Source organism: Amphibalanus amphitrite, unplaced genomic scaffold, assembly GCF_019059575.1.
Source record: "Amphibalanus amphitrite isolate SeventyFive unplaced genomic scaffold, NRLGWU_Aamphi_draft 000073F_arrow, whole genome shotgun sequence".
NCBI classification, from domain to species: Eukaryota; Metazoa; Arthropoda; class Thecostraca; order Balanomorpha; family Balanidae; genus Amphibalanus; species Amphibalanus amphitrite.
In genome coordinates this window covers 343,796-366,806 of record NW_024881569.1, presented here as the reverse complement: position 1 = coordinate 366,806, position 23,011 = coordinate 343,796, and the positions used below count along the sequence as shown (strand labels likewise).

The 23,011-nt window shown below is 48.1% G+C and overlaps 2 protein-coding genes across 4 annotated transcripts in view; one reads left to right on the top strand and one right to left on the bottom strand.

The window, feature by feature from the left end:
• Window positions 1-258: 258 nt before the first annotated feature.
• LOC122379169 (activator of 90 kDa heat shock protein ATPase homolog 1-like) lies at window positions 259-7,930 on the bottom strand. Of its 3 annotated transcripts, none has more exons than XM_043361128.1 (9): window positions 7,665-7,930; window positions 6,437-6,530; window positions 6,062-6,144; window positions 3,533-3,729; window positions 3,064-3,184; window positions 2,649-2,743; window positions 1,989-2,117; window positions 1,463-1,701; window positions 259-1,023 (listed from the first exon to the last, which is right to left on the bottom strand). In XM_043361128.1, exons 2-9 carry the CDS (start codon window positions 6,514-6,516, stop codon window positions 936-938), a joined length of 1,032 nt encoding a protein of 343 aa, XP_043217063.1. In that variant the 5' UTR covers window positions 6,517-6,530; window positions 7,665-7,930; the 3' UTR covers window positions 259-935. The 3 variants fall into 3 exon arrangements, with proteins under 3 accessions (XP_043217063.1, XP_043217060.1, XP_043217061.1); XM_043361125.1 differs by having other exon boundaries at window positions 7,825-7,891; XM_043361126.1 differs by having other exon boundaries at window positions 7,775-7,822.
• A 3,929-nt stretch (window positions 7,931-11,859) lies between these two features.
• The window catches only part of LOC122379168 (neurogenic locus protein delta-like), a 75,297-nt gene continuing 64,145 nt past the window's right edge, over window positions 11,860-23,011 (top strand). Inside the window, exon 1 of the mRNA XM_043361123.1 lies at window positions 11,860-12,188. The gene's annotated coding sequence lies outside the window, so the exon portion shown is untranslated. The remainder of the gene's footprint in view (window positions 12,189-23,011) is intronic.

Sequence of the window (23,011 nt, the reverse complement as noted above, 5' to 3'; positions counted from 1 at the left end):
AGATTCTGTTTTGTTCGGTAGAAATTTGTGACTCGTGGCACGTGGCATATTCGAAACACTTACACACCATCACTCGTGAGTTGATTTTTCCTTAGTCAATGTTGTTCGCTTGCTTGCGTTTTGAGGTCGCCCCCAGAGGCAGATTTTGGAACGTATGGTTTTCAATCAGTACATTCTTCTCATAGCAGGCAGCAGCCATACCCCTGCAGCGATATGCAGCCTTGGAAAGCGACGAGCAAGCCTCGATAGAAAATAATGTTTCTTCCGCCGCATATTATTGTTCAATCTCATCGAAGTAAGCACAACCGAATCGCAAAACTGAAACAACAATATCTTGGGTACATATCTAGTCTTTCCACGATCCACAATTGAACCACGCCAACACAGTTGTACATTACCTGAAGTACCGTAACACATGCTTTTTTTAACTGAGACTCGTAAACCATAAGAAAGTAGGATTGACATTGCTCTCAGGTAACCAGATGGCCTTACGCAAAACAAAGATTCGTCAGCAGCCCGCCCCTTCGTTTGTCTTCAGATGACCGCCGACCAGTGTCACCCCGAGCTCCTACCCCGCCCCCGGACACGCGTGCACCTTAGACGGGGCATCGCGACACGTTGAATCGGATTCCTCCCACGGACACGAAAAGGCAACCTCTCCATCCACCACACTTGACAAAATGTCCGTCCGAAGCGCGTCGCGGCACAGCGAGGTCGATAAGTTACAGCTGAGAAGCGCCTGATTCTCCGTCTCGTTCCGCTCGCTCCGGCCTCGCTCCGCCCTTGGAGATCCGCGCCATTCACAGCTGACGGACTTCCTCCCCGGGCACTGCCTAGGCGAGACAGAGAGCGTCGGACGATCACGGGCCAGTCTGTTCACAGGTGGGCGCTGACGTGGTGACTCAAGTTGCCGTCCCTCCCACCACGGCTCTGTCCTACAGAAACGCGGCGCCGAAACCGAACGTTCGCCGGATGGCGTCCCAGTAGTACCGCTGCCAGCCCTGCTTTGTGCGCTCCAGTTCACTGGAAAAGCCAAATGTCAGAAGTCAAACGTCAGAGAAAACGGTTCGACCGGGGGCAACCAAAACCAGTGACTTCAACACTCGTTGGGCAATTAGTCTGCAAAATATACGATGTTTTGGCGAACCATTCATGGCATGCGAAGAAGAACTGATCGCAGACTTAGCCCTGGAGGCTGGAACGGACCAAACCTACATGTAGACCCCAGGTGTAAATGACCCAATACGGAACGGTTGTGAACTGAACGAACAAGTCCTTGACTGCACGTTCGCTACATCAGGACCTCGGGAGCCCGCAGGAATCGATTATATGAACTATGTAAAACCTTTTTGGAGTATGTTATCGTTTCAAATAGTTAAAAAGCATAGGATATGATGTCTGCATTTATCTTTTATCACTGGCAGGTTCGAAGTTTACACCCGGTTCAGCGTCTCCCTCTCACCTGGCGGGGACCTCAGTCTGAGTGAGGCGCAGCTCGGTGCAGTCGTCCTTCTGGTCGAACTCGAGGGTCACAGTCGAGTGGTGTCCCTCAGGCCACGACTTGAGCCGCCACTGCTGCACCAGCCGGGTGGCCGGACTGAGCTCCTGGAACGTGCCGCTGATGTTGCCGCCCAGCAGACTGAACGCGCCGCCCTTCTCGGTGGCCAGCTGGGCCGGGCCGCCCGTGAACGCCTGCACCATCTGACGGAGGCCGGAAACACAAGCGTCAAACAACGCCACTCATGTGACGCACATCGGAGATAATAATTTACTGGGCATTGGCTGTTGAAGGAGCCCAGAGTTGCAGAAGAGCTGCTGCCGATGAACCATACATTCCCGAATCATGTGGAACTCATACACATGGTCGCTTTTCAACTGTTTTACGCACTCCGCTGCAGATTAATTACGTTTTGTTCATATTGCTAAGGTAAACTGTAACAGACTGTAACAGACCAGGGCTACCCTGTCTGTTCTGTTCCCACTCTTACCTCTCCGACGGTGAGGGCGTTGTAGAGCTCCTGCGCCGTACACTTGAACTGCTGCGTGTCGTTGTGCGTCAGCGTGGACAGCTTCACGCCAAGGTCCAGCTTCTCCATCCGGCTCAGGTTGTTGGCCGCCTGCCGGTCAATCAGAGTCTCAATAGCTCAAACTTCTCAATAGCTTAGAAATAACAAAGTGCAAAATAGAAAACAAATGCACGGATGTTACAATGGACGGGCTGATAGAGCCGGCCTATGCAATGCTTTCCGGCCCGATCCTAGTTTTACTGCCTGATCGGACAATTCCTGATTAAATCGGGAGACCTTGAAGTTAAACGCGCCCATCAAAGCCGGACGCAGCGTCCTGTCCCACTCAACTGACTTTAGCCAGCCGCGGCTGCTCCCACAAGCCGCAGACCATCCCCGTCAGGAGTCTCATAATATAGAGCGCCGGGGCAACTCGAATCAGGGATCTCACCACCCACAAGAATCAAACGCTCTATCAACTGAGCTAAGGGACGAGCAGAACAAACATATAACATCTAGCGACTTGTTTTCATGGAGCAATCCATTGTCTTTTATGGACACAGGTATTGCCCAAAGAGCGCAAAGAGCGCAAGTGCTTAATAAAAGTGAATGATGCAAGTCTAAACAGAGTGTCATACGTACGTTGTTGAATTGGGTCTTCGTCACGGTGGGTTTCGCATTGTTCGCTCCACCACTCTGCTGCTTGTTGCTGGGCAAAATCATGCCGGTCGTGAATTCTGTGAATCAGAAATGAACAAATATTCTTAAGACAGCGTAAACAATAAAAATCAAATATAGTACGATAAAATTAATATCATCGATCACAGATAACAGTAGTACCATGTACTAACAGTAGTAGCACTACTGTTATCTGTGCATCGATCATCGTAGTTCAACCATACCATATCGTCGCACTTCCAACGTAAAAGTACATTTAAAAGGGAGTCGACATTATTCATTACGGAAAACTCAATAAACATGATATTCAATGTTCAAGCAATACACGACTAAAACGAGACGGAAGCAACGATTCGAAAACAACAAATGTACTACTGACCTGTCTTTAATGCGGTCACATATTCGCCTAGTTTCTTCCTAATGATCTCGGCGCCCTTTTTCCTCATCATCTCCTTCATTACCTCAGTGCCGGCACCAGTCGACTTGATCTGAACGCTTATCTGTCAACAACAACATTCATCAGACTGAAGTCGCATCAGACAAAAAGGGGAAGAAATGATGGCGCCAGACATAGGATCTACGACCCAAAACACAGTAAACCAGTTACATAGGTCTCTTCGATTAAGGATGACAGTTGAGTGATAGCATGACTGGATGCAAGGATGACAGCACGAAAAATCAAGCTGGATAAAAACTGATTTGTTTTGTTGTATGTACATTTAATTCCTCAACCCAAATTCCTTACAGCAAACCCTGTACCCTTGGATTCCGCGTACGGGGCACAGTATTCGCCTCACACTAATTGCGATCACCAGCTCAGCGGGGGATACTCATTAGTCATTACTCACGTCGAGGTCGCTTTCGTCGTTCTCGTCAGAGAGGTTGGGGACCTCCACCGTGCCGTGGTGTTCGGCGTCGGAGCCGTTCAGCTTGCCCTTCCATTCCAGTCGCAGGTCCCACTCGTAGAAAAAGATCAGCTTGGCCTTGCGGTTGTTGGCGGAGGCATCGCCGTCGCATTTATCGATCTTGGTAATCTCACCACGTCCTGGAAAAAAAAGATGCATGGTGAACATAAGTGCACGATGAAAGTCATCTTATCACAATATGGATTTCTAAATACGCTCCGGCCGACGGTGCGGGTAAGAATCCCCCACGATTACGCCCCTACCTTCTTGACAAGTTTCGCGAAAAAAGAGCGCAAGCACCCTTACGAGACGCAGCGACTGGTAAATATCAAATTTTAACCCTCGCTGGCACAGGGGGGGGGGGTGATGCACTCCCCCCTGACAAAATTTCATGACCCTGACCCAAATGACCTTTGACCTGTGCCCTTCTTTCCGAGGACACGTTTGGCCGGAATCGCGATTCGGCGTATGTCATTGTCGGCTCGCATTTGCCGCGCGCTTGCAAGCTTTTCGTGGTTTCAAACGTCAAACTTGTGATATGATGTTGCTCCCATGCATTAAGGTGGATGTCAAGGTCACCTGAAGGTCATGTCAGGTCATTGACCTTTGGTGACCTCGGCTCACTTTTTCGAGTTTTACATGTTTCTAGGCTCGTTTTCGGAGCTGAATTCGAATTTAGCAACCATTTGAACACTTACGAAGTAGTTTTGGTGCCTTCGTAACATGGTGATGATGATGAATTGGGGTTTTGGAGCGCCCGGACTACACAAGTCATCGGCGCGCCTTCGTAACATGTTACGAAGCTATCAGAGGCGGTTGACACGTACTACCGATAACCGTCACGACCCCTACTGGTTGACCTGACCTGACTTGGCCTAAATGCTTAAAGACATCATCTGTGATCAAAAGTAACAAGTTATTCGTGATCAGCACCCCGAAAAACCTCATAGCAGCCACACTTTACGACGTTCTAACAGGTCCCGATTTTCCCGACTTTTGGGTCATTGACCTGACCTGGAAGGTCAACCGGTGATCTAGGACCTTAAAATATGGTTAGCATCGGCTTCCTCTGGTGACGGGCATTAACCCTCGCATGTGTAGGGGGGGGGTCGGATGGACCCCCCCCCCATGGTTTTTCGCGAATAACTCGCGTAAAAAGCGGCCGATCGCGACGAAACTTTCAGTACCCTCGCATTGATCAATTTTACACCTACCCTGAAAATTTCATGACCCTGACCCAAATGACCTTTGACCTGTGACCTCTTTTCCGAGACCATGTTTGGCCGGAATCGCGATTCCGCGTATGTCGGCTCGCACTAGCCGCGTGTTTGCAAGCTTTTCGTGGTTTCAAACGTTCAAACATGTGATTTGATGTTACTCCCGTGTGTGTCAAGGTCACCTGAAGGTCAGGTCAGGTCATTGACCTTTGGTGACCTCGGGTGACCTCGGGTCACTTTTTCGAGTTTTACATGTTTCTAGGCTAGTTTTTGGAGCTGAATTCGAATTTAGCAACCATTTGAACATTTACGAAGTAGTTTTGGTGACTTCGTAACATGTTACGAAGCTGTCAGAGGCGGTTGACACGTACTACGAATACCCGTCACGACGCCTACTGGTTGACCTGACCTGACCTGACCCGACCTGGTCTAAATGCTTCAAGACATCATCTGTGATCAAAACTAACACGATATTCGTGATCAGCACCCCGAAAAACCCCTTAGCAGCCACACTTTACGACTTTCTAACAGGTCCCGATTTTCCCGACTTTGGGTCATTGACCTGACCTGGAAGGTCAACCAATGACCTAGGACCTTAAAATTGGGTATCATCGGCTTCCTCTCGTCACGGGCAACACGCTCGTTTTTTCCGCGAAGCTCTAGCTCGATCAGGGGCCAAACGGCAAGGGGGGGTCCAACCGACCCCCCCCTACACATTAGAAGCTGGCAAACGCCGCACACATGCGAGGGTTAAGCTAGTTTTTTTCCGCGAAGCTCTAGCTCGATCAGGGGCCAAACGCGAGGGAGGTCGTACCCCCCCCCCCCCTTGTGCCGTCGAAGGACGCAAAATGGCCTGTGCCGGCGAGGGTTAAGGTTTCCGGTAAACTGGTGACATCTGATCTCCGGCGGATGGTGCCTTCACCCCTAAATGGATAAGGCGCATGACTGGCGAGTCAGCGATAGCGAGTTCGAGAGTCAAGACCGAGAGAGAGGGGGAGGGGAGGGGATAGAGAAGAGAGAGAGAGAGAGAGAGAGAGAGAGAGAGAGAGAGAGAGAGAGAGAGAGAGAGAGAGAGAGAGAGAGAGAGAGAGAGAGAGAGAGAGAGAGAGAGATTTCATCCAGATCTCTGGCTTTTACCCTCTTCCAATAAAGGTGAAATGGTTTTTAGCTAATTTTCTTTCATGCTACCTTGCAATTTTTTTAAGTGATGTAAAACAAATGACTTATGAAAGGGTCCAATTATTATATTACTTACCAACTTTTTCATCATCTATCACCAGTCCAACAAGTAAGCTCTCCAACTTCTTCTTGGACCATGCAGCTGCATTTTTCTCTGTCCTAAGATGATAGAAAGAAGTTCTTGTTTTAGTCAAACATCAATGTGAATACAACAAAACTACTACATTTCAGGACAAATCTTATTGTATTTTTCAGCCTCAATCAACAAAAGTACAAAGTAACGATACCTCCTTTTAGCTACTTTGATCATTTTTGGCCCTTCCTGTGTCTTCAAACACACAGATGCTGTCATTCTTTGCAAACAATTTGAATGAGATTATGGGTGCTAGTCAAAGCCAATGCTTAAAAAACAACAGTTAGTTGAAAAAAAAAAACAGTTTCAATCACTCACCAGTGCCAGTTGTTCACGTTGGTGGCATCTGGGCGGTCTTCCACAATCCAGCGTGGATCTCCCTCCCCCCACTTGGCCATTGTTATCTAGTTTTCTGAAAACAGAAAGCAGATCATAATTGTAAGTGGATGTCTTGACAAGCACAAGATGCTACCACCTTATGCTACTGACCAACCAAGCTAGGATAATTTCAAGGGCCAAAAACTTCCCCAATAGGGTGGTGTCCTCCTGGAGCAGAGTTCTGTTAGGAAGTGCAGGCCAGAGGCAAGGACATGTTCAAAACCCTGCTTGAAAATCTCAAGACTGTAGTAGCACTACCCTATCTATTTCTGAAGAAACCCTGTTAAGCCAAGACATGCTTCTAAACAGTGAACAGCCTGATGCCTAACTTTCTGCTACAGCCTAGCACCTACTGACAGATTAATTAAAAAATAAGATTGTGTCATGCTAACTACATTTAAAAGTGCTGCCTACACCCAGAGATACTGCCAAGATTGAGATAGGTGAGCCACACAAGTCCAGACTGTAAAGTGAAAAGCACAACAATTTTGAAGATATTGGTGTGGAGATACCTACTTGGCTGGTGGCTGGTGCACAATGTGGTGCGGATTTCCTGTGCAGCGGCACAGATTTTGTGTGGAGCTGAGCACTGCAGTATGCACCCCCTCCCCACAACATGGCACAGTGGTGAACTGCTGCCATTATCCAAGAAAACAATAGACAGGAGACACAATGGGGTTGGCCAGGGAATATTTTGCCTTTTATTGCAGTTTTGTGAATAAAAAGCACAAATATATAGTTTGTAGTAAAATCTGAAGCTTTTGTTTAGAACACTCATGTAAATTTCCAGCCCAATTGGTTTGGGCCAGTGTGACTAGTCAACACTGACAGATATTGCCACGTGCAGTCTGGACATAAGTCGGATGGGTAGCATCAAGCATGTTACATGTAAAGGTGTACACAGCAGTCTGCTTCACCTCAACTTTCATTAAAAATTAAAGGCTCATTCTGCCAGTTGGTCAACCGAGCGAGCACTGGCAAGCTTGCATAGGTAGCTGTTCTGCTAGCCGATCAGTGTCACTCTCTCGTCCCTCATCTCGAACAGCTAGATCATTCCCATTTAACATTAATGGTGTGACATATCATGGCAGTGAGCAGGAATCCATTGACCTCAACTACATAAAAGTAGGTATTGATGGTTCAGCAGTCTGAACATTAGGTACCCCACCTTGAACTGGCGACTGAGGGCCGGCCTCGAAGTTGTTGGGAGAAATAAGCCTCGTGGAACTGAACAAGCCAGGAAGCTTCCACGATGACTTCCCTTTAAAAAAAACTCACAATGTTCTTTTAATGCACGGCCGTATGAAATGCACGGCAGAGACGGATACCTTATAAAACAGGGGTTTCTCGGCTCGTATCTCGTATGCTAGCGGCTTGAAGGCACGGAAGGCATGGCAGAGGAGAAAACAACAGCTGAAAAGCTGCGTCGTGAATGTAACAGAACAATCGAGAACGATGCTGCACTATAGGCTGCCATATGAAGTTGGTTGCAAATTTTTTGTCGTCCTTTTAATGATAAAGGAAATATTGTAACCTTTATTTTTCTGAATAAAAATGTTCGTCTTTTGGAAATAGGTGATGTAGCATATAAGGAATCGATTTGGTTGGACAGAAGTCATGTGCAGTGTGTACCTTGTCCATGACCAGAGTTTTCGACAGGGCTGCGGAGTCGGTGTCAGAGTCGGCAAAATCTTACCGACTTCGAGTCAAGATCTTCGAGTTCCGACTCCGGAGTCGGAGGACAGGGCTGCAGGCTACATGGCTCGTCATGAACTGCGCCTGCTTGATTGACGATACTGCATTCGTAATTAGATTTTGTCGAAAAAAGGCCATTTTGCTGTTTTGGACGAACGTTTTCAGCAAATAAGCAGACGACGGCAAATGCCCAGAATCTGCTTTTTAATTCTGTGCAATGTGCATGTTATATTAATGCATTTTGCAACGCAAAGCCTTGGAACTTACAAGGAATCGTTTCAGGCAAGATAAAAACATATCCATTATGAACTTCAATATAATGCTATGGATTTTAATAGAACCGTGCGGAGTTGGAGTCGGAGTTGAAGTCGAAGTCGGAGTCGATTTTTGAAGCCGGAGTCGGAGTCGGAGTCGCAGTCACCCTAAAATCCATCGACTCCGCAGCCCTCGCAGGGCATATTTTAACAAATTTTTACTGCGTCCCAAAGTTGAGCAGAGGGTACGCGCTACGACTAAGGGCATAGGGCAAGGAACAGAGTAGGGCACTGAGAAGGGCAGAAAGTAGAGCACGACAGGTTACAGGGCATGACACAGGCAGGGGCGTCGCCGACGGGGGGGTCGGGGGGGGGGGGGGGGGTCACGACCCCCCCACTCTTGAAAACTGGGGGTGTCGACCCCCCCTCCCACTTTTTGCGATGCTGAGTATGCTTTTTTAGCTTTTATGTCAGTGAAGCAGGCGTCAGCAACACCAACAAATACATCAGATTCAAAATCGCTTCAAGAGCTCCCTAAAGCCAATTAGCCAATTACCTAAAGGTCAATTAGCTGTGGGCGGGGAACACCAGCACAACAATGTTTTTAAGTAGCCCCCATCCTAGTACCTTTTTATCCCTCAAAGGATTGGACGCGCCAAAACTGCCCCGAGCGTTCGTCTGATCGTTTTAAAAAAATGGTCGCAGTCGATTCGTCGGATCAGTACCTAACTACAAAACTACAAACTAGCCTCAGCCCCATGGCTACCGTCACAACTAGCTGTACAGTGCACATGTAGGGGAAAGTGAGTCAGATGAAACCGTCTCGGGCTTTCGCAAAGAAGTCGCGCAAAAAGGAGCCGATTGCAACAAAACTTCCGGTGCGCTCGAGTTAATCACCTACTTAAAATAAATCGATATCCCTGATTCAAATAAAGATGACCTTAGTTCACTTTTTCATAACGTGCTTTTAATTGATAGGGTAGTTTTTGGAGCTGATTTTGAACTTAGCGCCCATCTGAACATTTAAGAAGTAGTTGTGTTGCTTATTCATATAACATGCTAGGAAGCAATCGGTGGTGGTCATCCACTATTAGGTACTGGTCGATCTGACCTGACCTGATCTACCCCAAATGCATGGAGTCATCATCTTCGTTCAAAACTAAGATAACATTCGTAATCAGAACCTCGAAAAACCATCACAACTTACATTCGTTAAGTTCTAGCAGGTCCCGAGTTTCTCTACTTATTGGTGATGACCTGAGTCCTGAGATGACCCGAAAACTTGTAAATGGGTATCATCGGCTTTCTCTCGTCACGGGCAGCATGCTCTTTTTTCCGCAAACCTGTAGATCGATCAGGGGTCGAAAGCATGCCTCAGCGTTAGTTTAGTATACGTTATACGTTAGCGACTGGGAAACCACCAATAGAAGGGCTACAGTGAAGCAGAAAACTATTCGATAGCTCTTTAAACGCTCTTTCGCTAGCTTCGCGTTAGATTTCATCTCAGGTCTATGTTTGGCCCACACACAGAAAAATATTGACACCGTTAGCGGTGTAATTGCACAGTACATATCTGAGCACTTGAGGAAAGTTAATTTAGTCCCTTCCCCGCTTAGATTACTCGCGCTTCCAAATAAACACCAGGAAGAAGGTAATAGAACACTGTTAGGAGGGTTGGGTGTTTTACTACATGTAGCAAAACACCCAACCCTCCTAACAGTGTTCTATTACCTTCTTCCTGGTGTTCATTTAGAAGCGCGAGTAATCTAAGCGGGGAAGGGACTAAATTAACTTTCCTCAAGTGCTCAGATATGTACTGTGCAATTACACCGCTAACGGTGTCAATATTTTTCTGTGTGTGGGGGAAATAATATGGAAACTGTTATTTTGGGACCGGAAAGCATCTAATATTCCAACTCCCAGGTTCATGTAATCGTGATTTCATGCACTCCTTATAACATTCCATGTTTACTTTTGTTGACTTAACGTGACGTCATTCATGTCATCACTAAAGTCATACTAATTTTTCATGTCAATAACTCCCGATCAATTTGAGCTAGGGAGTCGCGAAAGCCACCAATGGGCAATGGACGCAGGAACAAATGATACATGCGATTTTACCTCCTTCGACCAACTTCGTGACCTGAGTGGCTCGTCTGGCCTGATCTTGAACCGAGGTCAACACCGTAACTTGACCTCATCCAAACAAAAGTATCATTCGACGCGCTTAGACAATAGACATAGCGAACGCGAATGTGTCAAAATCGCAGTTCTTCAGCCATTTTTTTGCGAAGTTAGTTACCAAAAACCGAAGCTGTGTTTGGAGCAGGTACTTGACTTGTTGACTTTACATCAGAGGTCGACGGACGCCAATTGAGCCGAGCAACTGGGTACAGTTGCTGCGTCTCGTAATGCCCGTTTACGTCTACGTTACGTCTACGGTTACGTTACGTTTACGTTTACGTTACGTTTACGTTACGTTTACGTTACGTTTACGTTACGTTTACGTTACGTTTACGTTACGTTTACGTTACGTTTACGTTACGTTTACGTTACGTTTACGTTACGTTTACGTTACGTTTACGTTACGTTTACGTTACGTTTACGTTACGTTTATGTTACGTTTACGTTACATTTACATTACGTTTACGTTACGTTTACATTAAGTTTACGTTACGTTTACGTTTACGTTACGTCTACGTTTACGCTACGATTAACGGATATTATAATATAATGCCCGTTTATTAATCACCATCTCGTTTTTTCCGCGAAGCTCTAGCTTAGGGGCGAAACGGCGAGGGGTTGTATCCGCAGCCCTCGGTCGAGGCGTATCGGGCGAGAAGGTCAACGTGGGAGAGTTGTCACCGACACATTGACTTCAGATCAAGTTGGGTTAAAGCCGGTCATTCATCAAGCAATCAAAGCCGGTCATCAAACCCGGCATGTCATGCGATTCAATACCTAATTGGTAGTTCATTTGGGTTCGTTGGCGCCTTTTCTGACTCGCTAACTCATTTCTTAGCATATTGCCTAGTGCCTACCACACCGCCTACTGCCTTTGCAACAAAACCAACGAAAACAAGTTCATGCATGATTGTGCAATTTCCATTTTGTTCACACGCTGAACGACTCACGAGTGTAAATAAATTAGAAATGACATCAGCATTGGTGTGACGTCGGCAAAACAATACATGTTTACCCGCACTCGTCTCCCGCCACGATTCACGTTTCTTCTTGTCTCCGCCGGCGAAATCCCTCAGTGCAAGTGCACCGAACTTCCAGGGCGCGACTGACGCCCGATAGAGCACCAGCTGTCACCAACCGAGAGTCGAGACGACCGAGAAACCCGAGCCGCCCCGCACCGGGATGGTGTGAGATCTCTTGGACTAAACGGCGCGCCGCCGCGACCGATACCGAGCTGGCGACGGCGCGTTCCCACGGTCAGCGCCATTCATGTTGATGCTTGCAGCGTGCGCGCGGTAACAGATGCGCGCGCGGACGATGACGATCTCGGTATCGTCGGTATCTCGCCGGTCAGTCTTCGATCGTCGGCGCTTGGTCGGCGCAGTTGGCCGCAGGCGGGTTGGTGCGGGTTGTCGGGAGAGGCAATGGAAAGGTGCGGTGTGCGACTCATTGACCTGTGGCGAATCTGAATCAGTGCAGTGTGACTGTGGTTGGTGATAGCGAAGCGAGACTCGATTTTTAAGGATACTACGCAGCTGGGAATCAACGCTGGTGGCCAGGTAAGCGTCTATTTATAACTTGCGTCATTCTGTTGCCGTTGCCAGGCGGCTGCAGGTCTCCTCTGTCTCAGTCTGGGTCGGCAGCTGGGTCGGCCGTCGTGCAAGGGTGTGGGTGGGGCTATTCCGCGGCTCGTCGAATCTCGTCCTTTGTGCAGGTTCTAGGCAGGGTTGGATCTATGTATTTGAGCTGGATCTGGATTGTCTGACCCAGATCTCGACTGTCTGGAGTTCGATGGATCTCGACTCGGACTCTCTGGATAGTGGATCGGATCTGATCTGATCTCGGCGTCTGGTCCCTATCCTGAGTCCCTACTGGTCCGTGAATTGACTGTCAGAACAGGATCTCCACTGACTGGTCCGGATCTCTTTATCTGTGCTGGATCTCGACTGACTGGGCTGAATCTCAATTCTTCGTCTGGTCCGTATTTCTATTGTTAGTGCTGCATCTCGACTGTCTGCGCCGAGTCTCGGCTGTCTGGATCGTATTTCGACTGTCTGCTGGATTTATGTTGTCTGGACAGACCGGATTTCCACTCTGGCGGATCGGGATCGCACCCGTTTTTTATCTGTTCCTCGGATATCATCTGTCTCTGCTATTTCCCGACTGTCTGCTGACAGTAAGAGTCGCCGAGACATTGGCAATGAACAGGGCCATCCTGCACAGCTGAGCCACAGACACAACGTCGTCTATTTCGGTGACGTGTTACCGCCGTCGGCGCCGACGATCCGCACCCCCCCCCCCCCCTCCCCCCCCTCCGACGATGCACGGTCGCCGCCGGCTCCCGGCCTGGCACGTTCCGATCCAGCCTGTTTGTTTTCGCTAATCTGGTGATGTGCACCAAACGCCCTTTCAAATAAACGTCGGCGTTTGGATAATCCGTTCCACTTTAACATTTACCGTGACAGCACTGTGTTAACAACGCACCTGAAATGATCAATAAAATCGTTCAGGTGGGGCTCCTATTTAACTATCCCTCTCACATAGAGATGGGATTCGGAACATTGTTCTTACTTAGCATATTATTTTAGCCGACGCTCTTGGATTTTTTTTTTGTGTTGTACGTACCTGCTAAGTGCAGGCTCATATCAATCATTTTAATCAAACGTTCATTCCGTCCAGATCCGAACATTTGCGGTCTGTTTTCTCTGTGTTTATGCCCAGAGGTCAGAGTTGTTGCGTTCTGACTGGTCACGATCGTTGGATTGCTTCCGAATATCGCGAAGACCTCAGATACGATCGAGGCTGTATAACAATTAACACTTAACAGGTAGAATGAATGAAGAGTTCACTGAGTTCAGTGTGAATTGTGAATGCTATGTCATCCGGCAGAGTTGCAAACATAGTTAATTTTGACTTATGTTGCTTTGCATCATAATATTTGCTAATCTGTGTAGTGTGTATGATAATGCTACATAAATGCGATGCGTATGTAAACGTTACATATAACTTTGGAATTAATTCGACAGTAGGAATTAGAGCGTTACGAATTAGTTGGAAACTCACCCGGAAACCTTAAACGGCTTTGCATTCATTTTGTGTTAATTTTTTTAACATATTTTTTTGTCAGGCCCTACCGCTTTTTTAGATCTATTCAATCATATATGAACGCACGGTTTGAGGTTTGTGATATTACTTGAGGCTCATGCCTTATTTTCATGGCCTTGTTTTTATTACATTTATGAGCATGAAGGCAAGATTTTGCATCACATATATCTGTTTATTCAATTCATGGTTGTGGGATGGAAAAAAGGAAAAGTTCTGCTGTTTCGACGGTTTTGACCACCGTCTGGCGCGCCGCCGTGCAGCTGAAGCTAGGACAATCTTGGTAGGATAGGGCAGCCCTCAGTGCTCGCAAATAGTCCGAGAGAATGATTTTTTTTTTCTAAAGAATAGGGAATAAAATGTAGCAATGCTCAACATCCATTCTGGACCACTATTTTACATAAAATATTTAATTGTCTAATGTGTAATTTAGACGGCAGTCGACCTGCCGCCCAGCCGTCTAAGGTCTTAAAAAACAATGATCAAAGATCTCGAAGTGATCGAACCTAGTCGATATATTATATCTTTAAAATATTACACCGTGTAAGATTTTAGAAATGAAGGTACGCCCGAACAATGCCAGCATCCAGTATCCACCCACCTCCCTCACGTTTCCCCGTCTCAGCATCGTTTCGTTCGCAACTGCATGGTAAGAGTGAAAGGCAGCAGTAGTTCACGCCGTTGTCGCTAGATGGCTCAGGCTGTCCAATTGAAAAGCATTTCAGTCCGGGCTCTCTTGTAAAAGGCACACACCTCGCCAGGGTCACCGTTCCGTCATTTTCCATCCTCAGGACAGTCAAATCCTTCTCCATGCCTCTAACCTGATCCGGGCTGGATGGTCTCCTCCATCCGACGTGAGTAGCTGCTCAGGAGCCGCAGGCTCACGTGCGGTGCGGGGGTGACTTGCTGGGCCGGTTGGCCCGTCTACTGAGACGGACTCAGTCCCCCGGCGGCGCACCGGGGCTGGGTGGCCGCCTTCACCAATATCACCCCGAGATTCCTATCATGCTTCTGGCCCCAAAAGGGCCTTGTTAGATCGAAAGGACCCGGCCCTACATACCTGGCATGGACCAATCTTTTAGGATTAGAAATTGCTATAACAATTTCTATAGCAATTTCAAAAACAGTTTATATATAAACTTTTTTTCTTTTCGACAATTGTCTATGCATACATTTCCCAATCTTAGTGGTCAGACTCGTCCTGTCTGGGTACTCCAATGTGCTTCCTCCGTTCAATGCTTCTCTGTGAGGACTGAGGTGTCAGCGCACGTGTACCGTGTCCCGGTGTAACAGCATTACACTCGGAGACCCCGCTCCGTCAGGCCAACCGCGCGCACAGCTGGCCCGTCTCTCAGGCCCCGCAGCCTCCGTCAGCATGGTCACTGTATATTTCCTCGCGCATATTCTCGCTAACAACACCATTAGCAGCCGTTTATCTTCGGAAGGGTTAGGCGCGCGCGCACGGCGGGGGTCGTGCCCCCTGCGGCCCGGGCCAGGGGTCACGTAACGCCCGGGACCGATACAGACCGGATGTCGGGGTCGCGAGGGAGGGAAGGGGGAGGGGTGAGGAGCGTGCGCGCATCGGCTGACGGTAGCCCCTAGGGAGGTGAGAGGTCCACCGCGACCGGGGAGGTAAGCCGCCTCGGAAAGTATTAAGAAAAAAAAATCTTTCCAGCTTTTTATATTCATACAGTTTGATGTAATATAAAAGTGCAGCAGCTCTTGTAGAACTTCAACATTTACTGCATAGTTACTGTTTCTTGAAAGAGGCCTTGAATAAAGAACATCTGTCAGTTGGTTCTCAGAAGCTCTAGCAAACGTTCTTATTTAGCCTGGCTGCTAAAATAACAACGCCATGATTTTCAGTCCATTTAATCCTCCCGCTCCGTATGCCGGACATATGTTTTCTTCTCACTTCGTCTCCCGCTATAAACGTCCTGTCTTTCCGGTGAGTTGGACGCTTTGGACGACTCTGACACAGGCGTGTCCGGTCATCGTCTCTCTGCGCCCGCGCCGTCGTGCCTTCCGCCTATTTCTCCGTTGCAAGCACGCAGTTTCCCGGTCGTTATGTTGCGTTATGGCATTTCCCGCTATCGCGCCGCTACCAGCGCTCGCCGCCTGCCCGCACTCCAGTAATAAACGCCGGCAGTTACCTCCGCCCTGATGGCAGCCCGTGCCGGCGCGAACGAGCTCCATTCCGGACCACCTTGTGAGCTGTTGTGCTCTGGCCGTCTGCACCACTTTGCAGAGGCCCGTTGACGAGCGCCACCGCGGCAGTTGACGCGCGAATGGGCGAACGCTCGCCCGCGGCGCCGTCGGCTGTACTGCGGCGCAGTCTACCTCGCCCGCGGCACAGTCTAGCCTCCCGGCGGCGGCCGCTGCAGTATCCGCGCCCGCCGCGGTTTCCCAGCCTTGGAACTGCGGGGGTGTTCGAACGATGCGGTGTGGACATGGCTCGCTGGCCGCCAGTCATTCATAATAATTGTGATTTGCGGTAGCCGCGAGGCCAGTGGCTTTTTTGCGCGATGACCGGCCTGAGAAAACGCTGCTGTCTGGTGGTTTTTGTGAGAAGGCGTGGCCGCGTCTGTCGGAGAGGAGTCGGGCGACCGGCCGCGGACGGACTCTGTTTCCGGTGCCCCCCCCCCCCTGTCTGACACCCCTGCTCTGTCTCTCGGCCACCGGCGCAGCTGGCCGCTAGCCACCCAGTTTCGACCCGACCCGGGCGTCGTTTACGACGCGTCATTACAAGTGGTCAACAGAGACTTCCTGGTGCCCCGGGTGCGAGTGCCGGGCGCGTGGCAGGGGTCCGCCTCAGCTGCCGGTCGCTCCGTCACCCGAGCCGCCTCGCACGTGCGGTCGGGTGTCACGGGAGGTCACGCCTGGTGCCGCCGGCGAATCCCCGGTCTCTGGGCGGTGATGGACGGCTTGAGGCGGGGCTTTGGGAGAGAAGGAGGGATGCAGAGGGGAGAGGACAGAAGGAAAAGACAGGAGTCAAATGGGGAGGGAGATCAGCACACATCAGCGCACAGGCTGAAATTTTGTGTTATTCCGGCACATTTTCCTATAAAACCGCCGCGTCATCTCGAGCCACACCCTTCTAAATATATTGGTGGCACTGAATGAAATGATATGTTTCGGGCCGGTGCTCTCCCCATTCTCAGTTCTGGGAAGCTCTGTCATTTTCCAGTCCACCGATCGTCCGCCGGGCAGGGGCACCTCGTTTCTCACAGATTCAGACACTGCGGATATTCTGGAACTCGCGCGTCACTGAGCTGTAACTATTGCTGACGCACTGACTGAGCTGAATATCAGCTCGGTTCTGCGAATTTTCATGTTGAGGACAATTCTGTAGAAGCCATTAGTTGTAAGCACGTCGAGTATGAGGCGCTATATGACGTTGTTTTCCCTGTTGCCATGAGCGCAGCTGCTTGGTTTCAAACAGGTTAGGTGCCTTTGGCAAGGGCATCTTCTGACTTCTATTAGGGGAACTCAATGCCGGAAGTGTTTGGTTGTTAAGAAACGTGGAAAAGGAAGAATCGGCAAATGTTCTTGTTGACAGATTATAATTGACAGTGCATTCAAAGATAAGTAGCACGAGCCAGAAAATTCAGGTGTTATATAGGTACACTTGTTTACGCTCAGTTATAACTCAAGGAAAATTGTTTAATAAGAAGGTTTACATAAAGTAAACCATGGTAATAGGTAAGTATCTATTTAAAAAAAAAAACATTTCACTGCGCTTTACCTTCTATAGGTGAACTAATCATCCAATGATTCATCTGGTATGATTTTCGGCTTAGGCTGGTGATTTGTTTCTGCCAATACAGCTTATTTCACCGATTCGGTTTGGCTTTTATCCACTCTGACCCGCTAAATTGAGGCATTTTCTCGATTTCCGTCACCAGCTGTCGCGATGGGACCTGCCAATTTCTCTCCAGCGTGACATTTCTTTATTTCTGTCGTCAGTGATGAAGCGGGGGACGGCGGGGGCAGCCCGTGTCCATTGACACGTCCAGGACCCTCCATTTACACGTGAACGCCACGAGCTGACCAGTTCCGCCCAATCTCCGGCGCACCTCAGTTCTCAGACATTAGATAAATGTCTCCTAAACGGGGACATTTCCGTGACTTCAATAAGCGTGTGACGTCACAGCCGACCGGTGACGTCACATCCATCCAGTCGCAGAGCCGAGTCGGTGCAGCTGACGGCTTGTTTTGCTGCGTCTGTTGCCACTGTCATTAGTTTGCCGGCACCGCCGCTCGGTGTGGCGATAAAACCCACCAGCCAGACGTCATTTCTCTGAGCCAACTAACCATTTGTCGTCCGTGACATGTCGAGGAAAATTAGTCAGAATGCCGTTCACATTTTTTCACGCGTTGCCGATCGCCCGGCCGGCGGAGGGCCGAGTTGCGTGAGAGTTTGGTGTGCTCCTTCCGTCGGATGTGGTCGTAGGACGCCTTCGCCGGATATTGGTCTCTTGAACATCCGGAGACCGCTTAATCACAGTGTCCTAATCGTCAGAGGCTGGTGTCTGTCGGGCGGTCCGCGCCAGCTGGCACCTCCTCCCCTCCTTCATCTCATGGGACATTGAACGGAGTCGTAAATCATGAGGCGTAATATCCTGCATGCTGTCATAGTGACTAGTGAGGCGCCTTGCCCTTCGAGCGAATTGAGATTTTATCTTCAGTGCATGCGTTATTTTTTAGTCAGAAAGCGCTGCATGCAGCGCTTTCTGACTGACCTGTACTAACTGGCCTGTACTCGTGAGTCGTGTGTGTGTACAGCTTTACAGACTGAGAGGCTTTGAAATTGAAGAAAATAAAGATTCTGTTGCCCTGTCTGCCAGTGTAGACGGACAGGTATAGATGGGAACTCTGACCTCTGACCGTCACTGCCTCTGATGACCTCCTGATTCGCTGTCCGTCTGTCGAGTGTCGGTGCACCGATCCCCTATTCTCGGCGTCGGTCATGTGCAGTGCGCCGTGACCGGGCGCCTGCGCGCGCTGCTCGCCATTTGAACTGGTTGTAACGTCCACCTCTGAGGCGGAAAGGCCCACTTTGGCCGTAATGCTTTGATCAGCAAGCGTGACCAACAACAGGTGAATATTCAAACCTGTAGCGGAACACGCATTCGTTCCAGCAGGCCAATGCGTTCGTTCCAGGAGGCAGCGAGTGCATTTGGTGAGTAGTCACTGGTCAGGGTCGTCTCGAATATGGAATATAAAATCCAACGCAGCGAACGACCAATGTAAACGGTTTATGATATGCGTTGACTGGTGTAGGAAACAGTCAATGGTGTATGATATGCGTTGACTGGTGTATGTGTAGGAAAATTTGACAGGAATGGTTGCTAATCCAAGTCATGCTTGCCTAAGTTTTATTTAAATATTGGCTTTGAATGGAAATAGTATAACCAAGTTTTGTATATAACTAGATGACGTGATACGAGTACAGGCGTAACTTTAGGCGTCCTCCTCCCAAGTGACACAAGCAATTCCAGTTGATCAATTGAGTAGCGTTTCCTAGCGAAATGCAAGAAGTCTCTGTATCTCTCTCATTTCTCAACCATATTCCAGTCGCCCACATCTCTCCACGTCCTTCGAACGCCCGCAAGAAAGCGGTTGTCGTTCGAAGAACGCCGTGTCGGTGCCGGCAAGCGTCGCCGGACGGTGTTGCACTCTGTTGCACTGCTTGTCTTCCTCGAGATAGGGCCAAACTCACCGGTCTCGGTTCTTGGTAACAGGCAATGGGGCGGACTTATCTCTGTTGAAGCGGTGTGGTGACCTTTGATGTTAAACTTATCTCCGTCCGGGAAAATTGATGTAGATCGATAAATTTTGGTTGACAGGGAAGGTAAAGTGATCTGAGCAAGGTCGTTACTGGAAGCACACATCTAAATTCTGCGTTTTTCTCAAAGTCAAAGAGTTAGTTGCCATGATGCCTTCTGAATCCCTGGACGTTCTTAACTTCCCACTCCTAACATGTCGGTCCTGCAACATCAAATGACTCCTGCTGTTGCTGCTGTGTCATCAAATGACTCCTGCTGTTGCTGCTGTGTGTTACATCCCTGAGTCCAGTCGTCGCTCCGCTGCGACACCACCCGACTCCATGCAGTAGCCCCGCCACCCTTCGCCGTCCCCGTCGGCCGTCGGGGTCGTTTCCTGCGTCTGAGTGGCGGCTGTGAGGACCCTCGACTGGGGGAGTGTGCCGCCGGTACTTGGCCCGCCGCATTGTTCTAGCTGCTGTTTGTCATGGGTGTCAGGCTGCCGCCAGTCGCATGCGGCGTGTTTGGCGCATGCACACGCTCGGCGCGCGCCGCGAACGCCACGCTGCGCCAAACAAACGCGCCGCAAAGGGGTGCGCTCCCAAAGAAGAAAGTGCGGCAATTAGGGTTTCGTCAATGGGCGCAAAGAAAACACGGCGGCGAGGCAGAATGGGCAAACAGGAAACCGGCTCGCCGCCGAGAGAGAAGAAAAACGTCACATTAGCGGATTTTTGTGAATTGGCCCGATGAAGTCGGCTCTAATGCGCGGTCGTCAGAGGGAATCTTCGCCATCTTCGAGGTGTCAGCCGCCGTCCGGGCGCCGCCGCCGCCTGGGACCGCGGCCCGTGCAGGGACTTCCAGTACCTTAATCCAAGCCCACCGAGCCTCGACTAATCCCATCCAATCTGCGACATCTCCAAGCATACACTGTACCAGACATGACATACCCTTAAACCTGACTTTGACAAACTCTCAATGGACACGGCTTGGGCTCTACCTAAACATTCAAAAACTTTTGACAATGCACGGCATCGAAACGAACCCAGGGCCAACTGATAGGACAAATTTAAGAATTGTGCACATAAACATAAACAGCATTACTGTAGAAAATAAAAAAGAAGAATTGGAACAATTTATACAAACAAACAACGTGCATATCCTAGCGCTCACTGAAACGAAACTTGATAATACGATAGCAGACAGTCAATACATGTTGGAAGACTTCCATCCGCCTATAATAAAAAACAGAACGCGACATGGAGGGGGCGTGGCCCTCTATTGTCATAAATCACTACCAATTCAAAGACTTACACATATTGAAATTGGGAACCAAGAGTGGGTATGGGCAAAAATCAAGATCGCTAACTTCACACTTATCATTGGTTGTATTTACCTTCCACCCCACCTACCATCGGACCGACTGCAGACATTTATCGACACGTTTACCGAAGCAGCCTGTTTAGCACAAACTCACTCACCGACAGCCGTTATAACACTGGGGGACTTTAACACGGGAAACATATACCTTGACAGGTCCTTTAATGGGCAAAGTGGCATAACCTCATTTGACTACAAAATTAAGGAAACAGCTGACATGCTTAACTTTAACCAATTAATTGATGAGCCAACCAGAGTAACGTATGATGTCGCAAATTTAAGAGACCTAATCTTCACAAGCAACACGGACATAATTCAAAACAGCGGCACACTGTCATCATTTGCAAACCTTGATCATTTCCCCATTTTCACCGAACTAGACACAACAATAATCGACAATGTCGAGAAACCACCAATTGTTATTTGGGAATATAGGAAAATAAACATCGACCTCTTGACCACGACACTTACCGATACTAACTGGAATGACATAATTGAACAAGACATTGACACAGCCACCTCACAATTCATTACCAAACTACAAGACGCGGCAACAGGATCAATACCAAAAATAGTCATCAGACAAAAGCGCAAAGACAAGCCATGGATAACAAGCAACTTAAAACGCAACATTAGAAAAAGGGACAGACTCTTCAAGCTTGCAAAACAAACACAAACTGACTTCAACTGGACGAGGTGGCGATATCAGCGCAATTTAGTTACTACAATGAGCAGACAACTTAAAAACGAATTTATTAAGAATCAAGTTGAAAAACTGATCGAGCAAAGACAAAACCCGTACAAGTATCATAAAACATTACGTACCGTCATAGGCAGATCTACTGACAAAGACATCCCACCACTGCTGACACAAACCGACAACGTGATTACTGACAACATGGAAAAAGCGACACTTTTCAACGACTACTTTGCTTCTCAATCAACTTTAGACGTATCTGACGCTCATCCACTTCCAGACACGAACAGGACAAATGCAAACATTCCACAACTACAGAACTTTACAACCAGTGAACAAGAAATACTTCAAATCCTAAATTCACTAGATGCAAATAAATCGACAGGCCCAGATGGATTACCGACCCGATTTCTTAAACTTACGGCAATTCTTATTGCGAAACCCCTATCACAGTTGTTCAATAAATCACTTTCTCTCGGAGTGTATCCAACTGAGTTTAAAACAGCACATATTAAACCAATATTTAAGAACAAAGGAGGGTCACCATCAGACATTTCAAACTACCGACCAATCAGCATCCTTTCAGTCGTATCCAAAATATTCGAAAAAGTAGTCTTTAAAAATATATATAGACATTTAACTGATCACAATCTATTAACAGATAAACAAAGCGGCTACAGAGGAGGTCACAGCACCGAATTACAGCTTCAATATCTGACACAAAATCTCTATAAATCTTTAGACGATGGTGGAGATTTTACAGCGATATACTTGGACATCAGTAAATACTTTGATAAAATTTGGCACAAAGGGTTAATTTACAAATGTGAAAACGAATTTGGACTTTCAGGAACACTTCTCAATTGGCTAAAATCATATCTATCCGACAGAATACAGATAGTTAAAATTCAAAATTCGTTCTCAGCTCCCCGTAAGATAAACGCTGGCTGCCCACAGGGATCAGTTCTCGGCCCTTTACTTGCACTTTTATACCTCAACGACCTCTCAACTCGTACAAAAAATGACATTTTATTTTTCGCCGATGATACATCACTTTACGCTTCCCATACATGCAAAACATTGAATTCCATTCAAAATTCTTTGCAACTCGACCTTGACGAAATTAAAAAATACGGACAAGAATGGGCCATCAAATTCAACGATTCCAAAACAGTACAACAAACATTTTCCCACAAACCAAACAATACATCACCAAAACTCACTTTCGGAGGACTTCCAATACCCATAACAAAAACACACAGGCACCTTGGATTGACCTTTTCTAAAGACCTAAGATTCCACGAACACATAAACGCCATCCTTACAAAAGCTAACAAATCCCTCAGTCCATTATATCCCATAGCACGATTCCTTCCCCGAAACACTCTCGACGCAATCTACAAGACGTACATTCGACCACATCTAGACTACTGCGACACTA

Coding starts and splice junctions, on each gene's coding strand:
- LOC122379169 (XM_043361128.1), bottom strand. CDS start 6,516: ATGGCCAAGTGGGGGGAGGGAGATCCACGCTGGATTGTGGAAGACCGC. Junction 2,744..3,063: donor TGTGACCGCATTAAAGACAG/GTCAGTAGTACA, acceptor TCTGATTCACAG/AATTCACGACCGGCATGATT. Junction 1,702..1,988: donor ACGCCCTCACCGTCGGAGAG/GTAAGAGTGGGA, acceptor GGCCTCCGTCAG/ATGGTGCAGGCGTTCACGGG.